The sequence below is a fragment of the Astatotilapia calliptera genome, chromosome 23 (genome assembly GCF_964374335.1).
Source record: "Astatotilapia calliptera chromosome 23, fAstCal68.1, whole genome shotgun sequence".
Lineage (NCBI taxonomy): Eukaryota > Metazoa > Chordata > Actinopteri > Cichliformes > Cichlidae > Astatotilapia > Astatotilapia calliptera.
The window spans coordinates 43079660-43106660 of NC_137443.1; the positions used below are offsets into that span (position 1 = coordinate 43079660).

General features: G+C 43.9%; 1 protein-coding gene across 1 annotated transcript in view; it reads left to right on the plus strand.

The window, feature by feature from the left end:
- Positions 1–1627: 1627 nt before the first annotated feature.
- Positions 1628–27001, plus strand: part of LOC113017716 (NACHT, LRR and PYD domains-containing protein 12-like) — a 1242929-nt gene continuing 1217555 nt past the window's right edge. The window contains exons 1-5 of the mRNA XM_080296777.1: positions 1628–1779; positions 4111–4242; positions 4925–5056; positions 7282–7523; positions 7628–9419. Of these exons, the coding sequence (XP_080152903.1) occupies positions 1748–1779; positions 4111–4242; positions 4925–5056; positions 7282–7523; positions 7628–9419 (2330 nt within the window). The 5' untranslated portion in view covers positions 1628–1747. The remainder of the gene's footprint in view (positions 1780–4110; positions 4243–4924; positions 5057–7281; positions 7524–7627; positions 9420–27001) is intronic.

A 27001-nucleotide genomic window follows, 5' to 3' on the forward strand; every position in this document is an offset into this window, starting at 1 on the left:
TTTTTGAACCGGAGTTCTGCTCGCGGTGGGAACGCCGCCGCACAAAGTCATTTTTTAATCGCGAAAACGATCGGCTGGTTACTGACAACCAAAGGGTGAAAGATATTAAGGACACTTACCGCTGAGGTGAAATGAGTTTATAGATGAATTGAGGGGAGAAAACGCTTTGTTTTCCAACACCGTTCTAAATGCCATAAGCTCACAGCCACAGCAGGAGTCGAACCCGGAAGTACCCCTCCACAGCCGGTTTTCAGAGTTGCCGCGACGTGGAAGGAGCCAATCAGAAGAGGGGCCTCAAATCAGCTGACGTGGGTCATGTGACAGGGAGTAGTTGATATGGGTTACAATTGTCACTGATTTCTAGAATCGATTCAATTCCGATTCACAAGGTCCCGAATCGATTCGATCCACGATTCGATTTAATTCGATTCGATTCGAATTGTTTGGAGAGACATCAAACTAACAGCTTTAGAATCAGCGCATAAAGGGCGTGAACACAAAGCGCGGACCCGCCGACAGATCAGAATCAGCGAGCTGTCGGCTTTCAGCCCCGACTGTGAGAAAGGCGACATCTCACTGATTCTGATCCGCGGGACGCGCTGTGTGTTTAAGTCTATGTGCAGAATCCCTGTACCTGCTCTCATTTACTGTCTTAACTGTTTGGTGGTTCTTGAAATTTTGTGAGATGTCACCTGAGATTCTGGCATTTCGGGCAAAATAAATTTATATTAAAAAAATCGATTCAGGATTTTAATGAATTGATTTTACGTTATCCAAGCCAGAATCGATTTTAATCGATGATTCAATTATAAAAACCCACCCCTAGTGTTGATGCAGGTGGAATGAAAGATATGAACAAAGTGCAATATGCAGTAAATGGAACAATGTGCATTGATGTTACAGATAGTGAAAAGCAGTTCAATAACAAGCAAAAATCAAATACTTTTGAAACTGACCACTAAATGCTAACCAGAGGTGTTAAAAGTACACATTCCTTACTAAAGTTTAGATACCTCGGGGGTCTGACCGTTGTTGTAACGCTAACAAAGTGCCAACATAATCAGTTTAAGCAAAGTAGTTACTGTGGAGGTCCCAATATGGCGCTCCCCAGTGGCTGCAGCCAGACCCTTCTCACCTACCCGGCCGTCGGTGGACACGGCCCAGGTAGACCGTGTTGCTAAAATGATTAAGCTTGCAATATATTAGTACTGCAAGATATCTGTCGCCAAAGTGCTCGATCATAGGGGTCATATGATTGTTAGATTGTTAGATTTTCTCTGCATGTATTATTGTAGGGTCTACCTTTCAATATAAAGCGCCTTGAGTCAACTGTTGTTGTGAATTAGCACTGTATAAATAAAATTGAATTTAATCAACCTTGAATCACAGGTCAGAGGTCAAATGTGACACAAGATTTTAAAATCTCAAATGGTCCTGTCTGTACTAACTGTCAGTTATCATGTTTACAGACAGAATGACACAAAATCATATCCTTGTTTTCCTGTGAACATCTCTGCAGCTGTTTGTAATCTAATCTCAGATTACTGTTACTGACAGAAACTATGACATCATTTAGTTTCTGTGTTTACAGCTGCTTAAAAGATTTTAACCAGAGAATCTATCTCTGATTGATGTGTGTGTTTGCAGAGGTCAGAGGTCACAGTCTCCAGTATCCAGCTGTGTGTCTGTGAGGAGTGACTGGTCCAAAGAACATCCTCTAAACTTCAGTGATGAACCTGCAGCAACAATGTTCTTCAGTCATGGACGCCAGCTGACCATGTAAGAGATCTGCTAACTGTAATTCTACCACTGACATCATAGTTTATTCCTAACAGTGGTCTGTGTATGATGATGCTCGTTCTGGGTGTATTTTCCTGCTGATGCAAATGCATCTACTTTACCCTTCATCTGTCAGTTTGGACCAAAACATGCAATGAAACAGACCCAGGCTGTTCACCCTCAAAGTAAAACTTTGTTTTTTAAAATGTGTTAGTTTATTTTGTGTATGCACTTTACATTGGAGTTGTTGTCATGACAACAACAAACTGTATGTGAGCTCCTACAGAGTAGTCTCCTTAAATGAACGGAGGATTCAGGGTCACCTGGTCCAGCCCTAACTATATGCTTTAGCAAAAAGGAAAGTTTGAAGCTTAATCTTGAAAGTAGAGATAGTGTCTGTCTCCTGAATCCAAACTGGAAGATTCCGAAGATTCTAAAAAAGAAAAAAAAAGTATGTGTATGGTGCGCGTGGTGGGTCTGTCAAGCGGTAGCTATGGCCAGCGCTAGCGGTCCAAGTGGAGGAGCAGAGGAGTTTGTGGCATTTAAGCAGCCCTTTGCTGCCCAGTCCAACCGGGCTAAAGCTATTACAGAAGCTACTGGGGTGTTTAGCTGCAGACGGGAGGCCGTATTCCGTTGTGCAAAACAAGGGGTTTAAACTATGATGAACGTGCTTGAGCCACGCTATGATATCCCGTTGCGCGTCCACTTTAGTGACAAGATCGTACCCAGGCATGTATGAGCAGGAGAAGTTTAAAGTTATGGCTGAACTGTCCCAGGCATCTTCTGTTGCTCTAACTACAAATGGGTGGACCTCCAGGGCAACGGAAAGCTACGTGACCGTGACCGCTCGTTGTATCACAGCGGAGTGGTAGATACAAAGCTCTGTACTGCCCTATAGATTACATTAGATTAGATGAAACTTTATTTATCCCTCGGGTGGGTTCCTCCAGGAAATTCAGTTTCCAGTAGCACAGCACCGACAGAAGTTGCAGAATGTGAGCAGAAATATACCACATATATAAATACAGAGACTACAAAAGGGATAAATAGAATAAACAGGAATAAGAATACAAGGGAACGGCACATTTCAATTATTGTGAGTCTCTTACACCGTTGGATATTAACAAAAACTATTGCACAGTGAAAAGGCACTACAGCTTACTTGTTCCCCCCTCCTTTGTCCTCCTGTTTCCCCTCCCTCTCCCCTCCAGCGAGGAGTTAAACAGCTTGATGGCGTGTGGGACAAAGGACTTTTTAAGTCTGCTGGTCCTTCACTTTGGGAGAAGCAACCTCTCACTGAACAGACTCCTCTGGTTGCTTATGGCCGTGTGCAGAGGATGCAGAGGCTGCCCAGCATGGTCCATAATGTCCATATTGCACCTTAATTTGTTTTTATATAAGTGTGTGGAATGAGTCTTCAGTTGAATGTTTTTTAATAGGCAAAAAATACTTAAATAAGTAAATGGAGAGTCGAATGTTTGTCTTTTTTTTCTATTTTTGCTGATCCGAAAATTGATCCGATCCGTGACTTAAAACCGTGAACTGATCTGAACCGTGAGATTTTTGATCTGTTGCACCACTAGTAAGTGGCCTGTATTTGTATAGCACTTACTTAATCCCTAAGGTCCCCAAAGTGCTTTACACAACCAGTCATCCACCCATTCACACACACATGTGATGGCAGCTACATTGTAGCCACAGCCGCCCTGGGGCGCAATGACAGAGGCGAGGCTGCCGGACACTGGCGCCACCGGGCCCTCTGACCACCACCAGTAGGCAATGGGTGAAGTGTCTTGCCCAAGGACACAACGACCGAGACTGTCCGAGCCGGGGCTCGAACCAGCAACCTTCCGATTACAAGGCGAACTCCCAACTCTTGACCCATTATCTGCTGTAACACAACAATTTCCCTTGTGGGATCAACAAACCATTCATCTGTTGTCTGTGTTTTCTTCTGCTTGTGGGCACTCTGCTCACTATTTGGATCTGTATTACAAGACTGACTAACACAAAAGTGACTTCTCTGTCCAGAAGAGCGCAGTCCTGGGAACAGCTAAGATACTGCGCAGGAGGACCCTCAAGCTCCCAGGCATCTGGTAGAGGACCCGAGCTTGAAGGATAGACCCCCCACAGGCGCGAGAGGGGAATTATTATATATAAAATAATGTCTGCTTTTATTATTTATCTAACATAAATTTTCATTACATTTAATTTTTGCCAAATAAATAAAGTCTAATAGAACATTTGAGAGTGAAGGTTAATCAGCTGATTATACAGCTTACATGATAATGTGACTATTGTGTTATGAATGTAACGTATGTGTGTTTGCAGAGGTCAGAGGTCACAGTCTCCAGTATCTAGCTGTGTGTCTGTGAGGAGTGACTGGTCCAAAGAACATCCTCTAAACTTCAGTGATGAACCTGCAGCAACAATGTTCTTCAGTCATGGACGCCAGCTGACCATGTAAGAGATCTGCTAACTGTAATTCTACCACTGACATCATAGTTTATTCCTAACAGTGGTCTGTGTATGATGATGCTCGTTCTGGGTGTATTTTCCTGCTGATGCAAATGCATCTACTTTACCCTTCATCTGTCAGTTTGGACCAAAACATGCAATGAAACAGACCCAGGCTGTTCACCCTCAAAGTAAAACTTTGTTTTTTAACATGTGTTAGTTTATTTTGTGTATGCACTTTACATTGGAGTTGTTGTCATGACAACAACAAACTGTATGTGAGCTCCTACAGAGTAGTCTCCTTAAATGAACGGAGGATTCAGGGTCACCTGGTCCAGCCCTAACTATATGCTTTAGCAAAAAGGAAAGTTTGAAGCCTAATCTTGAAAGTAGAGATAGTGTCTGTCTCCTGAATCCAAACTGGAAGCTGGTTCCACAGAAGAGGGGCCTGAAAACTGAAGGCTCTGCCTCCCATTCTACTTTTAAATACTCTAGGAATTCATCTTCACACACTCAGGTCAATTATGGTGTTCCACAGGGTTCAGTGCTAGGACCAATTCTGTTTACATTATACATTCTTCCCTCAGGCAGTATCATCAGAAGCCATAGCATACATTTTCACTGCTATGCTGATGACACACAGCTCTATGTGTCCACATATGAAAAGAAATGTTTTTTCTGTTTGCAGAGGTCAGAGGTCACAGTCTCCAGTATCCAGCTGTGTGTCTGTGAGGAGTGACTGGTCCAAAGAACATCCTCTAAACTTCAGTAATGAACCTGCACCAACAATGTTCTTCAGTCATAGACCCCAGCTGACCATGTAAGAGAGCTGCTGACTCATTTATAGGTGCTTGAAGTTGTTGACCACTTTGTTATTACAGTTAGTGGGGATAGGTTAATTGGTCAATCTAAATTGTGAGTATGAATGGTTGTCTGTCTCTGTGTGTTAGCCCTGCGACAGACTGGCGACCTGTCCAGGGTCGACAATGCCTCTCGCCCTATGACCCCGTGATCCTGAAAAGGACAAGTGTAAGCAAATGGATGGATGATCTAAAACTTAAACTAGACAAAGATGACCGAGTGAGAGAAGGATATTGGACTTGGTTATTAGTTTTCTTAGAAATTATCTAATATAAAATCTGCTTTTAATATTTAAAAAGGTAATTTGTTTTTCAGTTGATTTTATTTTAATAAGAACAAATTTGTGTCTATACATGAATCAAACAGAATTGTGAGGCTGTGACAGAAACAGGTGTTAACAGGTCTGATAACCTGTGAGGTTGTTTCCCCTCTGCAGTTTCCACAGATGGATTATTGATAAGAGGAGAAAATATAAGATGATTAAAGCCAGAGTTAAAATTCAGTGCTGTGAAAGTCAGTTAGTTCAGCTGGTGGGAGGAGCTGTGTGAAGGTGTGTGTCAGCAGGAGGAGACGGTGACATCACTGTTTATAAGACTGTTGGAAACGAGTCTGTGAAAGAAATCTGTAGCATCAGTCTGTGAGAATCATTTTACTGTCTCTGACAGCCCAGAACAGATATGACCAACATAAGCTTTGAATTTAGTGACGAGGAACAGAACAGCTCTGTGTGTAACATGGTGACGTTACACTGTGTGTAACATGGAGAAAGTATCAGGATAATAATCTGAACTGAGTCATCAGAAATAGAAAGATGGTCTCAACAGGCCACTGAGCTGATCTCCAAAGAAATGCAGAAGATTGAAGAGTCCGAGGCTGTTTATTTGTCACAGGCATCGTCATACACGTACAACACAGTGAAATGTGCTGAGCTGCTCCTGTGACTGGACAAAACATTATAAACAATCATTAAATGAAATAATGAAACATTGTGCAGATGTAATGTTAAAGTGCTTTGTGCCACATTAGCACAGCATGTACTGACAGAGCAGTGCAAGCAGAACAAAGCAAATGAGCAAAGTGATGTAAACAGAGTAACTGAACAGAGTGAGCAGAGTAATATCAGCAGCAATGAAGCAGCAGGATCAGTGTAGCAGCGTGTGACGTCATAATGAATCAGGTATGATCTGAAATATGACAGTGAGACAAGAACATGATGTAAGGTCCTGTTTAAACCCTGATGGTGATGCTATGAGGGGAGCATGTTCTGATTTAGGACTTGGATGGTCTGAGGATAGAAGCTCCTCTCTGTTTGTGTCCTGATGGTGCAGAAGCTTCTGCCTGATTGTAGAAGGAGCTGAAGCCAGCATCATCCCAGAGGTGAAGCTCCTCTGTGTGCAGACCTGAGGTCAGATTCCTCCAGGCTGATGTTCAGGATCTACAGAAACGTGTGGTTGTAGTTATTGCTGCACTGTGTGCTGACAGCAGATACTCAGAACAAAGCGCTGCACACGTGTTCTTTACAAACATCTGTACATATAAAATATGGATTATGGCAGTGAATGAACACGTTTCTGTCATTTGTTTCATTGGCTTCTTTTTTCTGCCTGTGTTCATGTGATTAATGTCTAACACATAAACAGGTTTGTAATCAAACATCACATCATCAGGGAGGCATCATGAAACAAAGTTACTGCTGGAGGCTGAACTCAATTTGGTGGCAATGTTCAAAAATATCACTCAGATCATTTCAAAGCTTTTAGTTCTTCTTCTTCACTTCTGTAAAATAATAGAAAGGAAATCAGAACCCAGAAGTTCACTTCCTGATGACTGAACTCTTTCAAAATAAAGCTGAAAGCTCTGAATGTGACACCGCTGCTCCACAACAGTTTTTAGAGGAGGTCAAAGGTTAGTTGAAAGTGATGGATCCCAAACTTCCAGTACATCCAGTGAAGGACATAATCAGCTCTGTGATGAAGGCTTTTACTGTGGAGTTTGTAGGCTGATCACTCTGTGTTTAATAAGACAGGCAGGAACAGCAAAGGAAACTTGGAATCTGAACTCAAACACAAGTTTCTCCACTTTGACTTTTCTCTGTGACCATCAGAGCTTCTGCACAGTGTCATCAAATCTGGATGTTTGTCACTGACAGTCAATGATTTTAGTGATAAAGAAATGTGTTCACAGAGGGAGGAAGAGGAAGAGGAGTGGTGTCTGTGAGGAGGAGCAGCTGTCCTGCTGTGCTTTGTGTCAGGACGTCCTGAAGGATCCAGTCTCTACCAGCTGTGGACACTGGTTCTGCAGACAGTGCATCTCCTCATACTGGGACCAGTCTGCTTCATCAGGAGACTGGTCCTGTCCCCAGTGTGGAGAAAGATCCAGAACCAGAGCTGGACTGCAGACAGCCAGTCAGAGCAGCTGTGTACAAAGTAAGACTGAACATCTGTCTGCTGATGGACTCATTTCTGAAAACTGGACTTCTTGTTGTTGTTCAGACATTGAAGAGTTTTCTTTCTGTTTTTCTTTCTTTCAGCAGATGTTGGTCTGCAGGAGGTTTTAGATGAACATAAGATCAGTCTGAGGAGGAGATGTGAACGTGTGACTGAAGGAAGTGATGAAACAGGAAGTAGAACCCTCCTCAACAGGATCTACACTGAGCTCTACATCACAGAGGGACAGAGTGAAGAGGTTCATAGCCAACATGAGGTGAGGCAGCTGGAGACAGCTTCCAAGATGGACGCCCTCCATGACACTCCAATCAGGTGCCAGGACATCTTTAAAGCCTTACCTGACCAACAGAGACCCATCAGAGTGGTTCTGACCAACGGCGTGGCTGGTGTTGGAAAAACCTTCTCAGTGCAGAAGTTCACTCTGGACTGGGCAGAGGGCTTGGAGAACCAACATGTCAGTGTGGTGGTTCTGCTTTCATTCAGGGAGCTGAACCTGATCAGAGAGGAGCAGTACAGTCTTCTGGAGCTGCTCCATGTTTTCCATCCAACACTACAGAAGGTCACAGCAGAGAAGCTGGCTGTCTCTCAGCTTTTGTTCATCTTTGACGGCCTGGATGAAAGCAGACTTTCATTGGATTTCACCAACAGGAAGCTGCTGTCTGATGTCACACAGAAGTCATCAGTCAGCCAGCTGCTGACAAACCTCATCCAGGGGAATCTGCTTCCCTCGGCTCTCGTCTGGATAACTTCCCGACCTGCAGCAGCCAATCAGATCCCTCCTACATGTGTTGACAGGCTAACAGAAGTACGAGGCTTCACTGACGCCCAGAAGGAGGAGTACTTCAGGAGGAGATTCAGTGATGAAGAGCTGTCCAGCAGAATCATCTCCCACATGAAGACATCCAGGAGCCTCCACATCATGTGTAGTATCCCAGTCTTCTGCTGGATCACTGCTACAGTTCTGGAGCACATGTTGACTACAGAGCAGAGAGGAGAGCTGCCCAAGACCCTGACTGACATGTACTCACACTTCCTGCTGGTTCAGACAAAGAGGAAGAAGAACAAGTACCACGAGGGACATGAGACGAGTCCACAGGAGCTGACGGAGGCTGACAGGGAAGTTCTTCTGAAGCTGGGGAGGCTGGCGTTTGAACATCTGGAGAAAGGAAACATCATGTTCTACCAAGAAGACCTGGAGCAGTGTGGTCTGGATGTGACAGAGGCCTCGGTGTACTCAGGAGTTTGTACAGAGATCTTCAAAAGAGAGTGTGTGATCTTCCAGAAACCAGTCTACTGCTTTGTTCATCTGAGCATCCAGGAGTTTCTGGCTGCAGTCTACATGTTCCACTGTTTCACCAACAGGAAGTCAGAGGTGCTGAAGGACTTCCTGGGAAAAAAATACAGAGAGTCATCTCTGGATGATTTTTTGATGGAAACACTAACAAAATCCTTCAGGAGTAAAAATGGTCATCTGGACCTGTTTGTTCGCTTCCTTCATGGCCTCTGTCTGGAGTCCAACCAGAGACTCTTAGGAGGTCTGCTGGGTCAGACAGAGAACAGTCCAGAAACCATCCAGAGAGTCATCAAGAACCTGAAGAATAACAAGAAGCTTAAAATCTCTCCTGACAGAAGCATCAACATCTTCCACTGTCTGATGGAGATTAACGACCTCTCATTACACCAGGAGATCCAAGAGTTCCTGAAATCAGAGAACAGATCAAAGAAGAAACTCACTATGATCCAGTGCTCAGCTCTGGCCTTCATGCTGCAGATGTCAGAGGAGGTTCTGGATGAGTTGGACCTGCAGAAGTACAACACATCAGCAGAGGGACGACAGAGACTGATTCCAGCTGTGAGGAACTGCAGAAAGGCTCGGTGAGTCCAAGATTTGTTATTCAGAAATGCAGAAGCTGGAGGATGTTTGGTCATTTGTTCTGACACAAGCTGTTGTGTAATATTTTTGAAAGAGTTTCCAAAACCAAATTTGTGTAAAGTTGGAAATAAACATTTCCAGTTAACTCTGTCAAACGTTTTTTCTGCATCTAAAGAAAATATTGTAGTTTCGATGTTTTTACTGCATGAGTAGTCTATGAAACTAAGTAATCTACGTGTATTTGTTGATGAGTGCCGACCTTTTATGAAACCAGTTTGGTCAGGATGAATTAAGAGGGAGGTTATTTTCTCTAATCTCTTTGAGAGAGCTTTGCAGATTATTTTAAGGTCTACATTTATAAGTGATATTGGACGATAGCTTGAGGGATGTACAGGGTCTTTGCCTGGTTTTAGCAGGAGACTAATGTTTGCAGAATTCATATTTGATGGAAGTCTGCCCTTTTCTTTGATTTCCAACAACGTTCTGTAGAAAACTGGTGCCAGAATCGTCCAGAATTCTTTGTAGAATTCTGCCATCTGGACCTGGAGCCTTATTATTGGGCATACTTATCAGGGCTTCCTGGAGTTCACCCGGCGTCACCTGGTGAATCCACTGACATTGCTTGACTGTCTAGTAATTTTGGAAGAGTTACGCTGTCAAGAAACTAATAAATGTCTTTTTTAGACGCGTTTATTTGTGGTGAATATAAAGTTTCATAGAAATCCCTAAAAATGTTGTTCATTCTTTCAGGTCATACATTGTGTTCCCAGATCATCTTTAACAGCACATATAGTTGTTTTTTCTTTATTTATTTTTAACTGGTTAGCTAGAAATCAACCAAATTTGTTACTGTGTTCAAATTTTTGGGGTATTTTGTTCAGTATTTCCTAAGTCCACTCTTTTTTAAAAATATTTAACAAAGTCTTCATCTCAGTGTCTGAGATGTCACTCAGCAGTGAGCTGCTGACCAAAAAATAATCCAGGCGAGAGTAGGAGTGATGGACATGTGAGAAGAAAGTACAGTCGTGGCCAAAAAGTTTTGAGAATGACACAAATATTAGTTTTCACAAAGTTTGCTGCTAAACTGCTTTTAGATCTTTGTTTCAGTTGTGTCTGTGATGTACTGAAATATAATGACAAGCACTTCATACGTTTCAAAGGCTTTTATTGACAATTACATGACATTTATGCAAACAGTCAGTATTTGCAGTGTTGGCCCTTCTTTTTCAGGACCTCTGCAATTCGACTGGGCGTGCTCTCAGTCAAATCCTGACTGACAGCAACCCATTCTGTCATAATCACTTCTTGGAGTTTGTCAGAATTAGTGGGTTTTTGTTTCCTCCACCCGCCTCTTGAGGATTGACCACAAATTCTCAATTGGATTAAGATCTGGGGACCTGGTCCCCGAGCCAGTTATCACTTTTGCCTTATGGCACGGTGCTGTGGAACGCCAGGACTGCCATAATGAAATAATTAAATACACCATTAAATAATTAATTAAATGTGGCAATAATTAATTAAAATTGGAAATAATTAAATAAATATTTACAACACATTTAAATAAGTATTGACAGTTTTAATTAATTATTTAATGATGTATTTATTTAATTCATTTTGGCACTTTTGTCCCCTTCATGTCTCAACTTGAAATCATTTTATCTGTCAGCCTCACCCATCAAACTAAGTGGGCGGGGTTAACGCTGCCACTGCAGCTTCTCTAGCATTTGATTGGTTGCCGTGCAAAGTAAGTCAAGACAGGTCTATCCTAGATAATCGATTGCTTGTGTGGCCTTGGGGCAGCCAGGTATCCCAGAATGCATTTCAAATCACCGTCAGCAATGGTGGTGTAAAGTTATAAAATATCCTGTTTTTCTGTCACCAGCTACACTTTTAACAGTGTTTTAGCCGCGACTGTCGCAGCGTAATCTTCACACGTCTGGTCAGGTTGTCAACATAGAACATGTTTGCAAAAGTGCTCAGATGTTTTCAGAGATTTCACTCGCTCTGCTAACAGTCAGCTGACAGAGAGCACCGAGCTCACAGCCCCGGTGTTCCAGCTTAACTGTTTTTGGGTTTTTTTTGGGGGGGGTTACGTTACCCAGTTTGTTTACATATTCCACTGTCCGTGTTCCACATGTTGCATTTGCAGATTCTCATTTTCACCGTCTTTTTCCGCCTTGTGTCTCTGTGCTTCTGTAACATAAAGAACGAGCTGACGTGTTTCTCAGGACACCAGCGATCAGCTCAACAGGCCCTCAGTTTACCTGCATGCATCCTCCTCCTCACCTGTCAGCTGTTTAACACCTGCTGCTAATTCAAGAAACGCGCCCACGTGACCTGGTGATAGTCACAGTTTAACTGGGCAGCCGGTGCTCGATATAACGCAATGTCAGCGCATTTTTCTGCACAAGATAAGTAAATATAGTTTTTTTCCCGAGCGCAGAGCTGCTGAAGCTTGTTTCCCTACAGAGCATTTTATAGGCGAACCAGCTTTATCAGCAGCTGATGTCCAATCACACAGCTTTGAAACCTCAGCTGAGTTTTAGCTCTCAGTGGTTAAACGCTGGACTTAATTCACTCAGGTTCTGTCTGTCGGGTCACGTTTACTTCACTGTTTTATTTACAACTGAGCAAATCGGTTTGGCTGAGGTTAAACTGCATGTCTCCAAAAGTTGATTCTGTTCATCTGGACGTAGCGTTTTGTTTCGTCATCATCCAGGTGACTTCTTCAGTCTCAGCTGACTGCAGGTTTCAATCTTATAAACAGTACATTTGCATAATGACTGAAACCAGCCCACTGAAGGAACAATGGGCTGGGAGGTCAGTTCATTAATCAGAATTATGCAAACTGTCACAGCCATTGATCAACAACCACTGATCAATGTCCATGAGTCCCATTCACAGAGAGTTGGGGAATGGCTGCAATCACAGCATGTAAGATGGTGACAGATGTACCCTTAGGCTCCTCCTCGATTCAGAGATGGTCTTTCCCTTTTCACTTACCGTATTTCCCGGACTACAAAGCGCACCCGAATATTAGCCGCACAAGCTAAAATCAGGGGAAAATCCTGTTTTGTACATACATTAGCTGCACCTGACTAAAGGCCGCAGGTGTTTCAATGTTGACTTATCATATGTAAGAGAATATGCACAAAGGGAATTGTCAGGAAAGAGATGGCTGTTTGGAGACACACCCCTTTTATTAATATTTTGAAAAACAAGTTATGGGTACATATTTGCATAACCTTTTAGGTATATGTACAAGTAGCGGTAATTACAAGTAGGAAACATGTACTGTGCTTCATAAATGAGTAACAAATGTAGTACATAACAATAACCTACAGCACACCAGAAAAATAGATTCGGACTACCTTTTAGGCTCAGGTGCAGCGACACGGCTTTAACAAGAAGAAAAGTCAGTCATTCACCACCATCTTCCTGCCACTAAAACCACCAAAGTCCTCTTCTCCAGTGTCGGATACAAACAGGCTCAGGATGGCTTCGTCATCCACTCTCAGCTTCTTTCCTTCGTTGTCACTTTCAAAACCAAAGAAATCCTCGTTGTCAGTGTCAGAGTCGAACACCCTCAGAAGGGCCGTGGCAGTGTCCTCCTCTCCATCATGCAGCATTCAGCCCTTCGAAATCCGTTGGTGATCGTGGATGTTTTCACACTTTTCCACGCTGTCAGATTCCACCGGTGGAGTTGAGCACAACTTGCTTTTCGCATTGTTTTTCGCGCTACTTGTACGACACTATGTTGTCTGGCGGATGGACACGTGACCAACACACCACTCTTGAACCCCGATACTGTGTGTCTGATCACATGCCCTTCCGCCAGGCAACGTAGTGCCGTACGACAGCGGAACAAACAAAACAAATCGTCTTACGATATGACAAAAATCATGGACAATCCATAGAAAAGCCGCACCTGACTAAAAGCCGCAGGGTTCAAAGCTTGTGGAAAAAGTAGCGGCTTATAGCCCGACAATTACGGTACTTCCCTGGATGATTGAGAATGCATCAAGACGTCATAACTTCATAGTTTTACTGAAGTTTAATGGTTCACTGTGTTAGACTGAACCGTTCGCTTTTCTTTATCTGGTGGGTTTTGGATTTAACAGTGAATTTTGAGATTAAACTGACTTTTAAAATGTTTTTATACAAAGAGGAAAGAGACGGCGTATTTCCACTGAGAGGAGCAGAGCTTGCAACAGCGTGTTCAGACTGCAACCTGGGCAGAAATATTACATCATCTGGTTTTTAATAGTTATTCAACTGTATTCTAAGCACCAGCGATCTGTTAGAATTTTTAGAGTTTACTTAACTAAAAATAAACGAGGTTAACATATAATTTGTGTGATTGTTTTTGTTTGTTTGTGTGTGTTTCGGTCATGTTATGTTTACCTGTCAAAGGCTTGTTAGAAACTATGAAACACATCATGCAGACTTCTGGATGTTAGAAGAAAACTAATACTGCTCATGAATGAGACTAAAGGCAGGAAGGTGTCCTGTAAAACTAAACATGTTAATAGGACCTCCCTATTTATATCATAGTTTATGATATCCGGTTGTTCAGTCTGACGTCACTAGCCGTGTCTGGGTCTAAACTCCGCTGCAGGTCCATATATCAAACGATCACTATGGCATTACTGAGAGTTGAAAAACTGTCTAAATTCTTTCATCTTTAATAAAATGATCAGCGTTCTGCTCTACCAGGTGTAACAATTGAGTTTAACATCCAGGCATCCATGAAAACGGAATTTATGACAATTAACGGAGTTAGAAGTTAGCAGGAAGTTAGCTCGCTAGCTTCTATCTAAATACAATATAGCATGTCCTGACTGCGGGGTTTTGGAAACAAATGAAAACGTACAGCTCTGCTATCACTTCCAGCATAAATGAAGACAGAAAACTAAACAGCAGTAACGTTTGTAGGGTTACTGAAGTTGGGCTAGCTGGTATATAATGATGTGCTACGTGACCGCTAGCGACACAGCTATGTTAGCATAATATAAACAAGCTAACTGTTTTTCCACTCGATAAAAGTTAACGTGAGTGTTCTCGGTGGTCAGGAACAAATGTAATCGCATGGCAGGATGCTGTAAAAGGACCAAACTTCAGCCAGGAGAACAACTGAGATAATCCATCCACAATACGAGGTTAGTCATTCATATACTGCTGCATGGGCTGGGCTGTAGTTACATCGTAAGGTTTTAAAAACTGAGCTTAAATAAATGATTAGCGGTAATAAAAGCCGAGGGAGGTCAACAGTGGTCGCTGACTGTTTTAGGAGCTTTTTGAGATCAAATAGAAGAAAATACATAACATTAAACATGTTAACAACACAAAAGCCATATTAAACGCAGACTACTTTAGACCCGGAAGTAGGATTCGTCGCGTCATCACTGAACAACCGGATAGCACGTGTATTTCAGTAATAGCCTGCTGATTTCAGTGTAGTGGTGAACAGTCACACAGCTCCGTGGGTGTTATCTGTGAGACTGCTTAACTATAATTTATCCAAGTTAACGTCAGTTAACCATTCAGACAGTTCTTTTGCAATGACAAACCTCATGTCGCCGGTAGGTTTCCGCTGTGCCAGCTGTTTACATTACAGCTGCTTATGCAGTAACCATGGTAACCACGGACTCCAGGTCAGACAACAATTTTACATATACGATCTTAAAACAGGACACAGCCACTGTACGTGCTGGCCTCATATCAAATGTGAACGCAGACTGAGTCTGTGTTTGACGTTTGTTTATATCTAATCTTCCTCTCAAACATTTAAACAGCAGCGAGTCTGCAGCTGAGGGAACACAAACTCAAACTGTCGGAACAGGTTTTGTTATGTATGAACCAAGAATTATTGTGTGCTATGCAAGCCATCGCCAGTAGGGGGCACCACGCCCAGTTATGTGTGTATGTTACTTCTGTGTGATCCCAATAAAGAAGAAGTCAACTTGTAAACAAACTGTTGTATGTGCATTCTGACTCGGCATAATCCTTAATAGTGTATTGACACTACAGTGGAAATATAACATAAATTGGCGACGAGTTGTGACGTCTGGAAGACTTGGCTGTCTACTGAGCATGAACTGACTGCGTGGCCGAGTTCGGACGGAAAACGGACGATCGCGTGGTGAATTAGCATCGGAGCTAGCTGCTAGCTGCTTTTCGCCGACGAGTCAAAAACGACAGTGTTGGCTGTGGACAGCGGATACATCATGGCTGGAATGATTGGACAGATGGACCCTTTTGATGATGCTGGTGAGCAATGGGCGACGTATATTGAACGTTTTGAGCATTACACCCTTGCTAATGACATTCAGCCTGAGAAACGGGTCCCGGTGCTGCTGAGTGTGATGGGTCCCAAGACGTACAGTCTGCTGCGTAATCTAGTGGCGCCAAGCAAGCCTGGGACAATGCAGTATGACAATATTGTGGGTGTTTTGCAAGCTCATTTTGCTCCCAAACCGCTGGTAATAGCTGAAAGGTTCCGGTTCCACAAGAGGAATCAGGGGGAAGAAGAAACGGTCGCACAGTATGTGGCGGTGCTGAAAAGACTGTCAGAACATTGCGAGTTTGGTGCGTATCTGGAAGATGCTCTACGAGACAGATTTGTGTGTGGATTAAAGTGTGAAACTGTGCAGAAGCGTCTTTTGACTGAGAAGGATCTCACGTTTCGCAAAGCAGTTGATTATGCTGTGTCGGCAGAGACAGCAACACGTGAAGTGCAGCAGTTGAGTGGTTCCCTTAAAGTGAATGCAGTGCTGTCACAAAGAGGTGAAAAATGCCGCCGCTGCGGGAAAATGAATCATACTGATGATGACTGCTGGTACAAAGACCGTGACTGTCACCAGTGTGGAAGGAAGGGCCACACGAAACGCATGTGCAAAGGTAGAGCCAGAAGCAGCCAAGATTGGAACAGGAAAGAGAAAGAGGGGAAACATGAGCTGAAAGGCAATGCAGTTAAAAACAGAGCAAAGGACAAAAAGAGGAGAATTCATCATGTTGCCGCTGAGGAGAGTGAAAGTGAAGGAACCAGACCCGACACTGATAGTGAGTTGGAGCTGTATTCTTTGTCACGAAAAGAGAAATATTCACGTATCTCCCTAATGCCTGTAGTTAACGGGAAGAAAATGGAGATGGAGCTGGATACAGGGGCTGCTGTGTCTTTGATTCCATGGGAACAATATAAAAGTATGCTGAGTCAGTTGCCGCTGCAACCCACTGACATCATGCTGAAAACGTACACTGGGGAGCCGCTGGCACCAGAAGGGGTCATCAAGGTGCAAGTTGAACTGAATAAGCAGCGTGCAACTCTACCCTTGTACGTGGTAAAGGTGGATGCTCCACCACTGTTTGGTAGGGAGTGGCTGAGAGTGATTAAGCTGAACTGGAAAGACTTAAAGATGGTCCATGCCAGAGAGCAAAGCGGAAATGACAATCTGGAGGCTGTGCTAAAGAAACACTCTGCCGTTTTCTCTAAGGAGCTGGGCACAATGAAAGGAATTAAAGCCAGATTGACTCTTAGGCCTGATAGTGTCCCCAAATTCTGTCCACCACGTAACGTGCCTTATGCTCTCCGCCCTCGGGTGGAGGCAGAACTGAAACGCCTGACTGAGCTTGGGGTGATCACACCAGTGGAGCATAGTGATTGGGCTACGCCCGTGGTCCCTGTCAACAAGAAGGATGGCTCAGTGAGACTCTGTGGTGATTTCAAGGTCACTCTTAATTCGCAGCTCTGTGTGGATAAGTACCCACTTCCACGCATTGAGGACCTGTTTGCTTCTCTAGCAGGAGGTCAGCATTTCAGTAAGCTAGACTTAGCAAATGCCTACTTACAGATGGAGGTAGAAGAGGAGTCTAAGAAGCTGCTGACTATTTCGACACAAAAAGGGCTGTTCCGTTTCAATCGCTTGCCTTTTGGAGTGGCGTCTTCACCTGCATTGTTTCAGAAGGCTATGGATCAAGTGCTTCTCGGCCTACCATACACCCATTGTTATCTGGATGACATCCTCGTCAGTGGTCCAGATAAAGAGACACACCTGAGATCCCTTAAGGCAGTTTTGGGCAGGCTGGAGGACTATGGCCTGCGTCTCAAACAGGAGAAGTGCCTGTTTTTCCAAGAATCGGTGGAATACCTGGGCCACATAATTGATGCGGCAGGGTTACACAAATCACCAGAAAAGGTGCGTGCCGTTATGGAAGCTCCAGCACCAGCTGATGTCAGCCAGTTACGTTCTTTTCTGGGAATGCTCAACTATTATGGACGTTTCATACCTGATTTAGCTACAGTCCTGAAACCGCTGAATGAGCTACTCAGTAAAGAGAAGAAATGGCAGTGGACATCAGCCTGCGAGTCAGCTTTCCAGAATGCTAAAGAACGTCTGGCCTCACCAAAAATACTCACCCACTACAATCCTGAACTGCCTCTCCATTTGGCATGTGACGCTTCACCATATGGCGTTGGAGCCGTGCTCTCACATGTCATGCCTGATGGCCAAGAACGGCCAATTGCTTATGCTTCACGAACCCTCAGCAAAGCAGAACGAAACTATGCTCAGATCGAGAGGGAGGCGTTGGCAATTGTTTTTGGAGTGCGCAAGTTTCACCAGTATCTCCATGGTAACAAGTTCACCTTGCTCACTGATCATCGCCCACTGACCTCAATTCTGAGTCCAGTAAAAGGTACACCATCAATGGCAGCTGCGCGAATGCAGCGTTGGGCGCTCCTTCTGTCAGCACATAATTACACCTTACAGTATCGGAAGGGGGCACATCACGCCAATGCTGACGGTCTGTCACGTTTACCTCTGCCCCTTGCACAGAAAGAGAAACAGGGAGCAGTTGAGGTATTCTACGCATCTCAGCTGGACACATTACCAGTCAGTGTCGCCGAGATCAGACGTGACACTTTGTCTGATGTCACTTTGTCTCGTGTGCTGGAAATGGTAATAACTGGACGTTTTCCAGCAACAAAGGACACAGATCAAGAGCTGTCACCCTATCTGATGCGCAGACATGAACTCACAATACAGCAGGGATGCCTCATGTGGGGCTTGAGGGTGGTTGTGCCACCTAAGCTGCGCTCTCATGTACTGAAAGAGCTCCACACTGCACATCCAGGGATGGTGAGGATGAAGAGCTTAGCTCGCAGCTATGTTTGGTGGCCTGGCATTGATTCTCAAATTGAGCTTCAAGCTAAAGCCTGCCACTCTTGTCAGCGTGTGCAAAAAGAGCCTGGGTTAGCGCCTTTACACCCTTGGCTGTGGCCTTCCTGTCCATGGGAACGGATCCATGTGGATTTTGCGGGTCCATTTGAAAGTCACATGTACCTGGTGGTGGTAGATGCACATTCCAAGTGGCCTGAAGTGCATATTATGGATAGCACCACAGCTGGTAAAACCATACAAGTGCTACGGGGTCTCTTTAGTCGCCATGGCATTCCCCACGTCCTGGTGAGTGATAACGGACCGCAGTTCTGTTCTGAGGAATTCAGGGTGTTCCTGAAAGCTAATGGAGTCAAACACATCCGCTCTGCGCCGTACCATCCTGCCACTAATGGTTTGGCTGAGCGTTTTGTGCAGACATTCAAGCATGCACTGAAAGCCTCCAGGGGTACAGCACCTGTGCAACAACGCCTTGACACGTTCCTCTTGACATATCGCAACACTCCGCATGCAACAACTAGAGAAACGCCAGCTATATTGTTCATTGGACGCAAGCTGCGCTCTCGACTGGATTTTTTGAAGCCCAGTGTGGCCGGAGCTGTGCGTCGGTCACAGGATGCGCAACAACAATGCCGACAGCAACACTCCAGGGACAGACGGTTCACTGTTGGCGAGCCTGTCCTGGTGCGCGATTATAGGAAGGGAGAGGACAAGTGGACGCACGGTGTCGTACTGGAGAAGACTGGGCCAGTGTCATACAAGGTGAATGTGGGAGCCCAAGGGGTGTGGAAACGTCATGTGGATCAGATGCTGACACGACCTGAGTCAGTATCTCAGCAGGTCACAGTGGATCCTCCGACAAGCTCTCAGATGTCACCAGCCCAGAGTGGTAGTGACACCATGCTTTACCCTTGTACAATTCTGCAGGAAGAGACTGTTGAACAAGTTATGGGGACCACCGTACCTCCAGATACACCCCAGTCTCTTAAATCATCACCGACTGACTGTACACAGGTTACACAGCCTGTAAGACGTTACCCAGTGAGAGTCACCAAGCCACCCGCTCGTTATTGTGATGGGTGAGCGTATTAAGTAGTTCGGTGAGAGTGTTGGCGTTCAGAGACATTATTCTCAACTAAAAAGAAATTCATACAGAAAGCAACATTAGTTCCAGTTTTCATGAATGTTGTAATATAAAAAAAAAAAGAAAAAAGGTGCTACTTTGGTTATGGGAAATGTTTCTGCGGGTGGTGCCACGGTCGCATAGCTTAGTGGGGAGGAGATGTTATGTATGAACCAAGAATTATTGTGTGCTATGCAAGCCATCGCCAGTAGGGGGCACCACGCCCAGTTATGTGTGTATGTTACTTCTGTGTGATCCCAATAAAGAAGAAGTCAACTTGTAAACAAACTGTTGTATGTGCATTCTGACTCGGCATAATCCTTAATAGTGTATTGACACTACAGTGGAAATATAACAGGTTTGATCGTTTTGTGTATGATTTATGATTTATTAAACGTATAAATGTTATTCTAATCTGCTGCTGAGTCTCTTACGCTGATGAAAATGCAGAAAACACAGATCACGGACACCTGTTCAACCAATCACATTCATTCCACTTTGATCTGCGACAAACTGACGGTTCATCTCTGTTACAGTGTTGCGTTAGACTGCTATATTTTTTGGTCTTTATGCTGTAGATTTTCACGTCTCTGGAATAGTTGGCAGTAAAAAGGATGATTTTCTGTAAAATCATATTGATATGAGCCGTGACATATTCGTAGATGACAGTTAGATTAGTCAGCTGGGAAACTCTGGGTTAACTCAGAGAGCTGAAGATATCGTGGACATGCTGACCTCGCTCCGTGGTGTACAGGGCCGTTTACCCTCGTGATTAATATTCACAATTAAAATATTAGCCGAACATCATGAAGTCTGTATGTGTGTCATAGTGTCGAACAACCTTTGTACAGTTAAAGCCAGCAGTTACTACATGAAACACCAACGTTATCTCTTTTATGCGTTTATACGCAGGTCACGCTGATTACTGAACAAAAACACAAAGATCAGATGTTAATCGGATTTATTTGCTTTCTCTCCTCCTTAAACATGTTTTTATGTTAGTTATAATTCAGAATTGGCGACTGAAACACGCAGGACACATACGAACATCAGGAAATAAAAACCTGATGAATATAACCTCAGTAAATGAAGTCAGTGTACTGCGGGGGTTATGGCGGCTGAAATCAAATCACTTTGACTGTCACATCACATGTGCAGGTACACTGGTACAGTACATGCGAGTGAAATTCTTGTGTGCGAGCTTCACAAGCAACAGAGGTGTGCAAAAATACAATAACATAAGAACAAGCAAAATAGAAGAATGGCTAAATCTGAGAGTTATATGGAAATTAAATAGAGTAAACAATAAAATAAAATATACAGAGGTTGGTAGGTGGACATGTGCAAAACAAGTGGCATTTATATACAGTGTGGAGTGCATAATGTTGAAGTTCCAGTAGTGAAGGTGAGGTGTCTATGAAGTGTCCAGCAGTCTGATGGCCTGGTGGAAAAAGCTCTCTCAGTCTGCTGGTTGGGGACCGGATGCTGCAGAACCTCCTTCCTGATGGAAGTAGTCTGAACAGTTGATGGCTGGGGGGACTGGAGTCCTTGATGGTCCTCCCCGCTTTCCTCAGGCAGCGCTTCCTGTAGATGTCCTGTAGGGAGGGAAGCTCACCTCCAATTATCCGTTCAGAACACCGCACTACTCGCTGGAGAGCTTTGCGGTTGTAAGCGGTGCTGTTGCCGTACCAGGTGGTGATGCATCCAGTGAGGATGCTCTCAATGGCACAGTGATAGAAGGTCCTGAGGATGCGGGGGCTCATGCCGAATCTTTTCAGTCTCCTGACAAAGAAGAGGCGCTGCTGCGCCTTCTTCACTGTTTTGTTTATGTGTCCTGACTAGGGCTGCATGATTAATCGTTAGAAAATCGCGATCTCAATTCATACTTATGTGCGATCTCATTTCCAAATTACAACGATTTTAAAAAAAAGAGAGAGAGAAAAGACGACGACGATTGTACCGCATTTAGATCCGGGACGTAATCTGCATGAAAACAAGCGCTCACTCTTCCTGCTCAACAAATGACAAGGGCGGAGCCTTATACCACGTGGTACAGAAGCTGGCTGCGAAAATTAGCAGGGAAAAAACCACGGAGAGCACGTCAGGGATGACGAAAGTAACAGGAGAAAATCCGTCCCGGTCAACAACCCAAACATCAATAACGGGAACCTTATACAGCGCTTCCCTATACACGTCGAACTCCCGCAGGCACAAAGAAATTAGGGAGGCTATCACTTATCACCTGACCAAAGATATGGCTCCCATCAACACTGCAAAACGAGGGATTTAGGAAAATGATCAACACCCTAGACAAACGCTACACAGTGCCGTCCCGCAACTATTTTTCTATTGTTGCACTACCTGCTCTATACACGCAGTGTGGAGCAACGGTGGAGACGGAATTTCAAGCAGTACAACATTTTGCGGCAACAACAAAACGTGAGACATTTGTTGTTTTTATGTTTATTTATTGTTTTTATGTTCAGTCTCAACTGTTACGAAGTTGATGTGCAGTTAATAAGTGCAATAAATATTTATACTGGAAAAGAAAATCGTGAGAGAATCGTGATCTCAATTCTAAGCAAAAAAATCGTGATTCTCATTTTATGCAAAATCGTGCAGCCCTAGTACTGACCACGTAAGATCGTCAGCCAGATGTACACCAAGGAAGCGGAAGCTGCTCACTCTCCACAGCAGCACCATTGATGGTGATGGGGTGTGTACTTCTCTGCACCTCCGGAAGTCCACTATCAACTCCTTTGTCTTTGCGACGTTGAGGGTGAGATGGTTGTCTTGACACCAGTGGGTCAGGGCGCTGACCTCCTCCCTGTAAGCCGTCTCATCACCTTTGGTGATAAGACCCACCACTGTAGTGTCGTCTGCAAACTGTACTCCGCCCTCTCCTGTGAGTACAGGACAGGGCTCAGTACACACCCCTGTGGAGCACCAGTGTTCAGTGTGAGGGGGGATGAGTTGATGCTGCCCAGTCTGACCACTTGGCATCTGTCAGACAGGAAGTTAAGAATCCAGCTGCAGAGGGAGCTGCTCAGTCCTAGATCCTGCAGTTTCCTGTCCAGCTTTGAGGGAACGATGGTATTGAATGCTGAGCTGTAATCTACAAACAGCATCCTCACATACGTGTCTCTCTTCTCCAGGTGTGACAGGGCAGTGTGTAGTGTCAGGGCTATGGCATCATCAGTGGACCTCTTGTGGCGGTATGCAAATTGTAGAGGGTCCAGTGAGTCGGGTAGTGCAGAGCAGATGAAGTCCCTGACCAGCTTCTCGAAGCATTTGCTCACAATGGGGGTCAGGGCTACAGGTCGCCAGAAGTTCAATGATGAGATGGTGGAGGATTTGGGTACAGAGACGATGGTGGCCATTTTGAAGAAGGCTGGGACTACAGACAGAGAGAGGGAAAGGTTGAAGATGTGTGTAAACACTGTGTGTGCGCACTGACGTCATCCACCAGTGTCCTGTTATATTTTAGATAGCAAGGAGCAGACGGCCGAGGTTATTAAACTCCACCGAGACAGCGGTGATGCTAATCAGAAGGCTAGACCGTCTGATATTACAGCCTCGCACTTCCGGCCTACCCGACCTTCGGAGGACCCGGCCCACATAGACCGTGAAGGCCGGGTCCTCAGGAGGATGCAGCCTATGAAAGTACTCACTGGCTGTATCACAATTCAGGGTCTGAAGCCTTAACGGTCCTCAAGGGCCGCGTACTCAAAGACCGCAAAGGCCGGAAGTGCAAGGCTTGTGAAATGGGACGGCAGGAGCAGGAACATGAATAATGACAGTAGATGTTTGTGTGAAAGTGCTGGAAGCAAATGAGTGTGTGATGTTCTTTCAGTGTTGCACTTTGTAGACGCTCCCTGAGCACTGGTCTCACAGCCAGCTGCACATAGAGACCAGTGTTGTTAGTCCAGGTCAGAAGATGACTTGTTGGAATGAAAATGAGCTTGTAGTTTGTCTGCTTTAATAATGTGACTGGAAAAAGGTGTTGGACTTCAAATATGTCCATTTCTGTCACACTTCACCTTTAAAAGTGAAGCCATGTGGTTCCTGGAAGGAAAAACACGACTTTTTCAAGTCTTTGTCCTGTTTTTATGAGAAATGTACGACTTTAATGTGAAACATTCAGAGTTTTTTCTCTTGTTGTGTTTGTTTGAAGCTGCTTCCTGTTGGCTTCAGCTGTTTGGAGTTTCCATTTTCTAAACTTCTACATTCTGAACCTTCTTCAGCTCTGAACAGATGATGAAACACTGAATGATTTCAAGCACTTTGTCTAATAAACTTACATCTTTCATTCTTTATACAGATTGAAGGACTGTGGTTTGTCAGATATTGGCCTTGATTATCTGGCAGCAGCACTGAAGTCCAACCCCTCGTATCCCACAGAGGTGGACCTGAGTGGAACCTACAGCAACCTGAAGGATACAGGAGTGAAGCATCTGTGTGGTTTCCTGGAGAATCCACGATGTCGATTTGAAACTCTGAGGTCAGTCAGCATGTTTTAGTTGTGCTGAGATGAATATGATGTGAAAGTTGTGCTGACACTAAACTGCAGACATCAGGCTGATATTATACTGATCCACACTGAGGATCTTCATGGTAAAGTCTGTTTTCTTCTTCTCTGGTTTAGTCCATTGACTGCAGCAGAACAATGTTCACATTTCAAACAGTGATGCTCAACGTATGGCCCGCGGCCCACACGCGGCCTGCCCACCTTTCCTGATTCAGAGAGAGGGGACCCTGATTAACTGTGTAGCTTCTTCCTCACAGTTCTAAGTATCAGACACAACAATGAATAATCCACAGCTGACTGTCTTTAGCAGGTCAAAGGTCACGGCACACAGCAGACAGTCAGAAATATTCTAACTCTGATCATTTATCAGTTGTGACACTGTGAGACTTGATCAGAGGTGTGATCATCACAGCAGAGGCCTTTGTGTCAAAGTCACTGAGGATCAAACAGAAACACATGAAGCAGATTTTCCTCTTCTGGCTTTTTATAGCAGATAACCTTCAAAATATTCTGCAGTCGATCAAAAACTGAAGCAAACCATGAAGCAACATGTGAACATGAGCTGATGCTGCTGAAGTGAAGCAAAGTTACAGAGGTTTGATTACAGACACAGCTGAGAGTTTGTAATCTGTCATCATTTTAAAAAGTTTCCATGGAACAGCAGAAATGAGGCTTTACTGTCAGAGGCCGACAGCACTGAACACAACAGCAGACTGGTGGCTAATAAACAGTGAATGATGCAGAAACAGATGTTTGAAGCTGTTCTTGGAGTACACTGAGAGAGAGAGAGCTGTGCAGGCAGGAACAGCCAAAGTCAGAGAGAATTCATGAGCATATTGATCAAACGTGAAGCAGAGTTTGGATCTTCTTTTGCTGCTGCTTCACTCAGTTTTGGTTGGAGACAGATGAAACCTGCAGCTTCAGGATCTGTGAGCTGTCCACTTTCAGCCCCGACGGCGTGTCCGTGTACGTGCCGTCGAGTGAACGATCCACGCTCTGTGTTTCCATCTTTGTGTGTTTAGCTGCTCTCATTTACTGTTTTAGCTGTTTGCTGCTTGTTGAAATAGTTTGTGAGCTTTAACCTGAGATTCTGGCAAAATACATTTATATTAAACATCGATTCAGGATTGAATGAATCAACATCGTTTTATTCAAATTAAAACCATTTAAATGGGAACATGAATTTTTTACAGCCGCCTCTAATGCTGGGTAATGTCAGCTGGTCCATGTGCAGCTGGCTGTGAGGCTCAGGGAGCGTCTACAAAGTGCAACACTGAAAGAACATCATCCATAAATATTGAGTAAGAACTGGACTCTCATACAGCGAGACTCAAATGCCTTTAAACATCAGCTTATCCTGCTGATCCAAGTCCAACACTGAGTTTGTAAAAACATGTTTGTCAATCATTTTGTTTGGTTTCTGAGGAAAATGATTCAATAACTTGCTGCTAATACACAACATTTCATCATATTTCCTCATAACCCTCTTTTGTCTGACCATTTGATCCCATTTGAATTTGCAATAAAGGATCCACAGAGTTTGGTGACAATAATGACAGTAGATGTTTGTGTGAAAGTGCTGGAAGCAAATGAGTGTGTGATGTTCTTTCAGTGTTGCACTTTGTAGACGCTCCCTGAGCACTGGTCTCACAGCCAGCTGCACATAGAGACCAGTGTTGTTAGTCCAGGTCAGAAGATGACTTGTTGGAATGAAAATGAGCTTGTAGTTTGTCTGCTTTAATAATGTGACTGGAAAAAGGTGTTGGACTTCAAATATGTCCATTTCTGTCACACTTCACCTTTAAAAGTGAAGCCATGTGGTTCCTGGAAGGAAAAACACGACTTTTTCAAGTCTTTGTCCTGTTTTTATGAGAAATGTACGACTTTAATGTTCATCTTTTTTTTTTTTAACTCAATTTTTATTATAATTTACAACATTACAACTTGTACTTGTCAATGTTCACAAGTAGGACAGTTACAGGAACCGCAATGCAGAAATGTAGATTAAAATAAGAACTGCAATTAGGAAGCACAAAACAAAACTGGGAAGCAAAACAAAACCCAAGCAAGCAAACAAACAAACAGACAACAACAACAAAAACAAAACATAAACTTTATGTAATATTAAATAACGTGACAAACTTAGCCGTAAATGGACAAAACGAAAGAGACCTATGCTAAATTATTGAAACAGTAAAGCATGTATGGGTCGCCAACGCTCAGTAAACAATTCTCTCTGAATCCGCAGAGCAGATGTTATTTCCTCCATCTGGTAAATTTCTCTTGCTTTATCAATCCACATATTATATGAAGGTGGGTCAAGATTCAGCCATTTAATAGTGATACACTTTAGTGCTGCTGTAAGATTCTTAAGAGATACTTTTTATTGTTTCCCGAAAAACCCTTTGGTAAGACTCCTAAAATGACTAACTGTTGGTCTTTTGTTAATGGTTGTTGGAAAACTGTACTGAGAACTTTAAATATGTCATTCCAAAGTGAGCAGATTTTTGGGCATGACCAGAATATATGTGAGTGGGTTCCTAAAGAAGTACCACAATTTCGCCAGCAGGTGTCAGGATTTGTAGGCTTCATTTTGGCAATTATCTCTGGGGTTCTAAAATATCTCATGACCACCTTCCATTTAAATTCTCTCCACAGCCCAGAATTAGTCACCAGATGGGCTTCACCGAACACCTCTTCCCAGGTGTCCTCTGAGATTTGAGTGCCAGTCTCAGCTTCCCACCTTGCCTTAATATC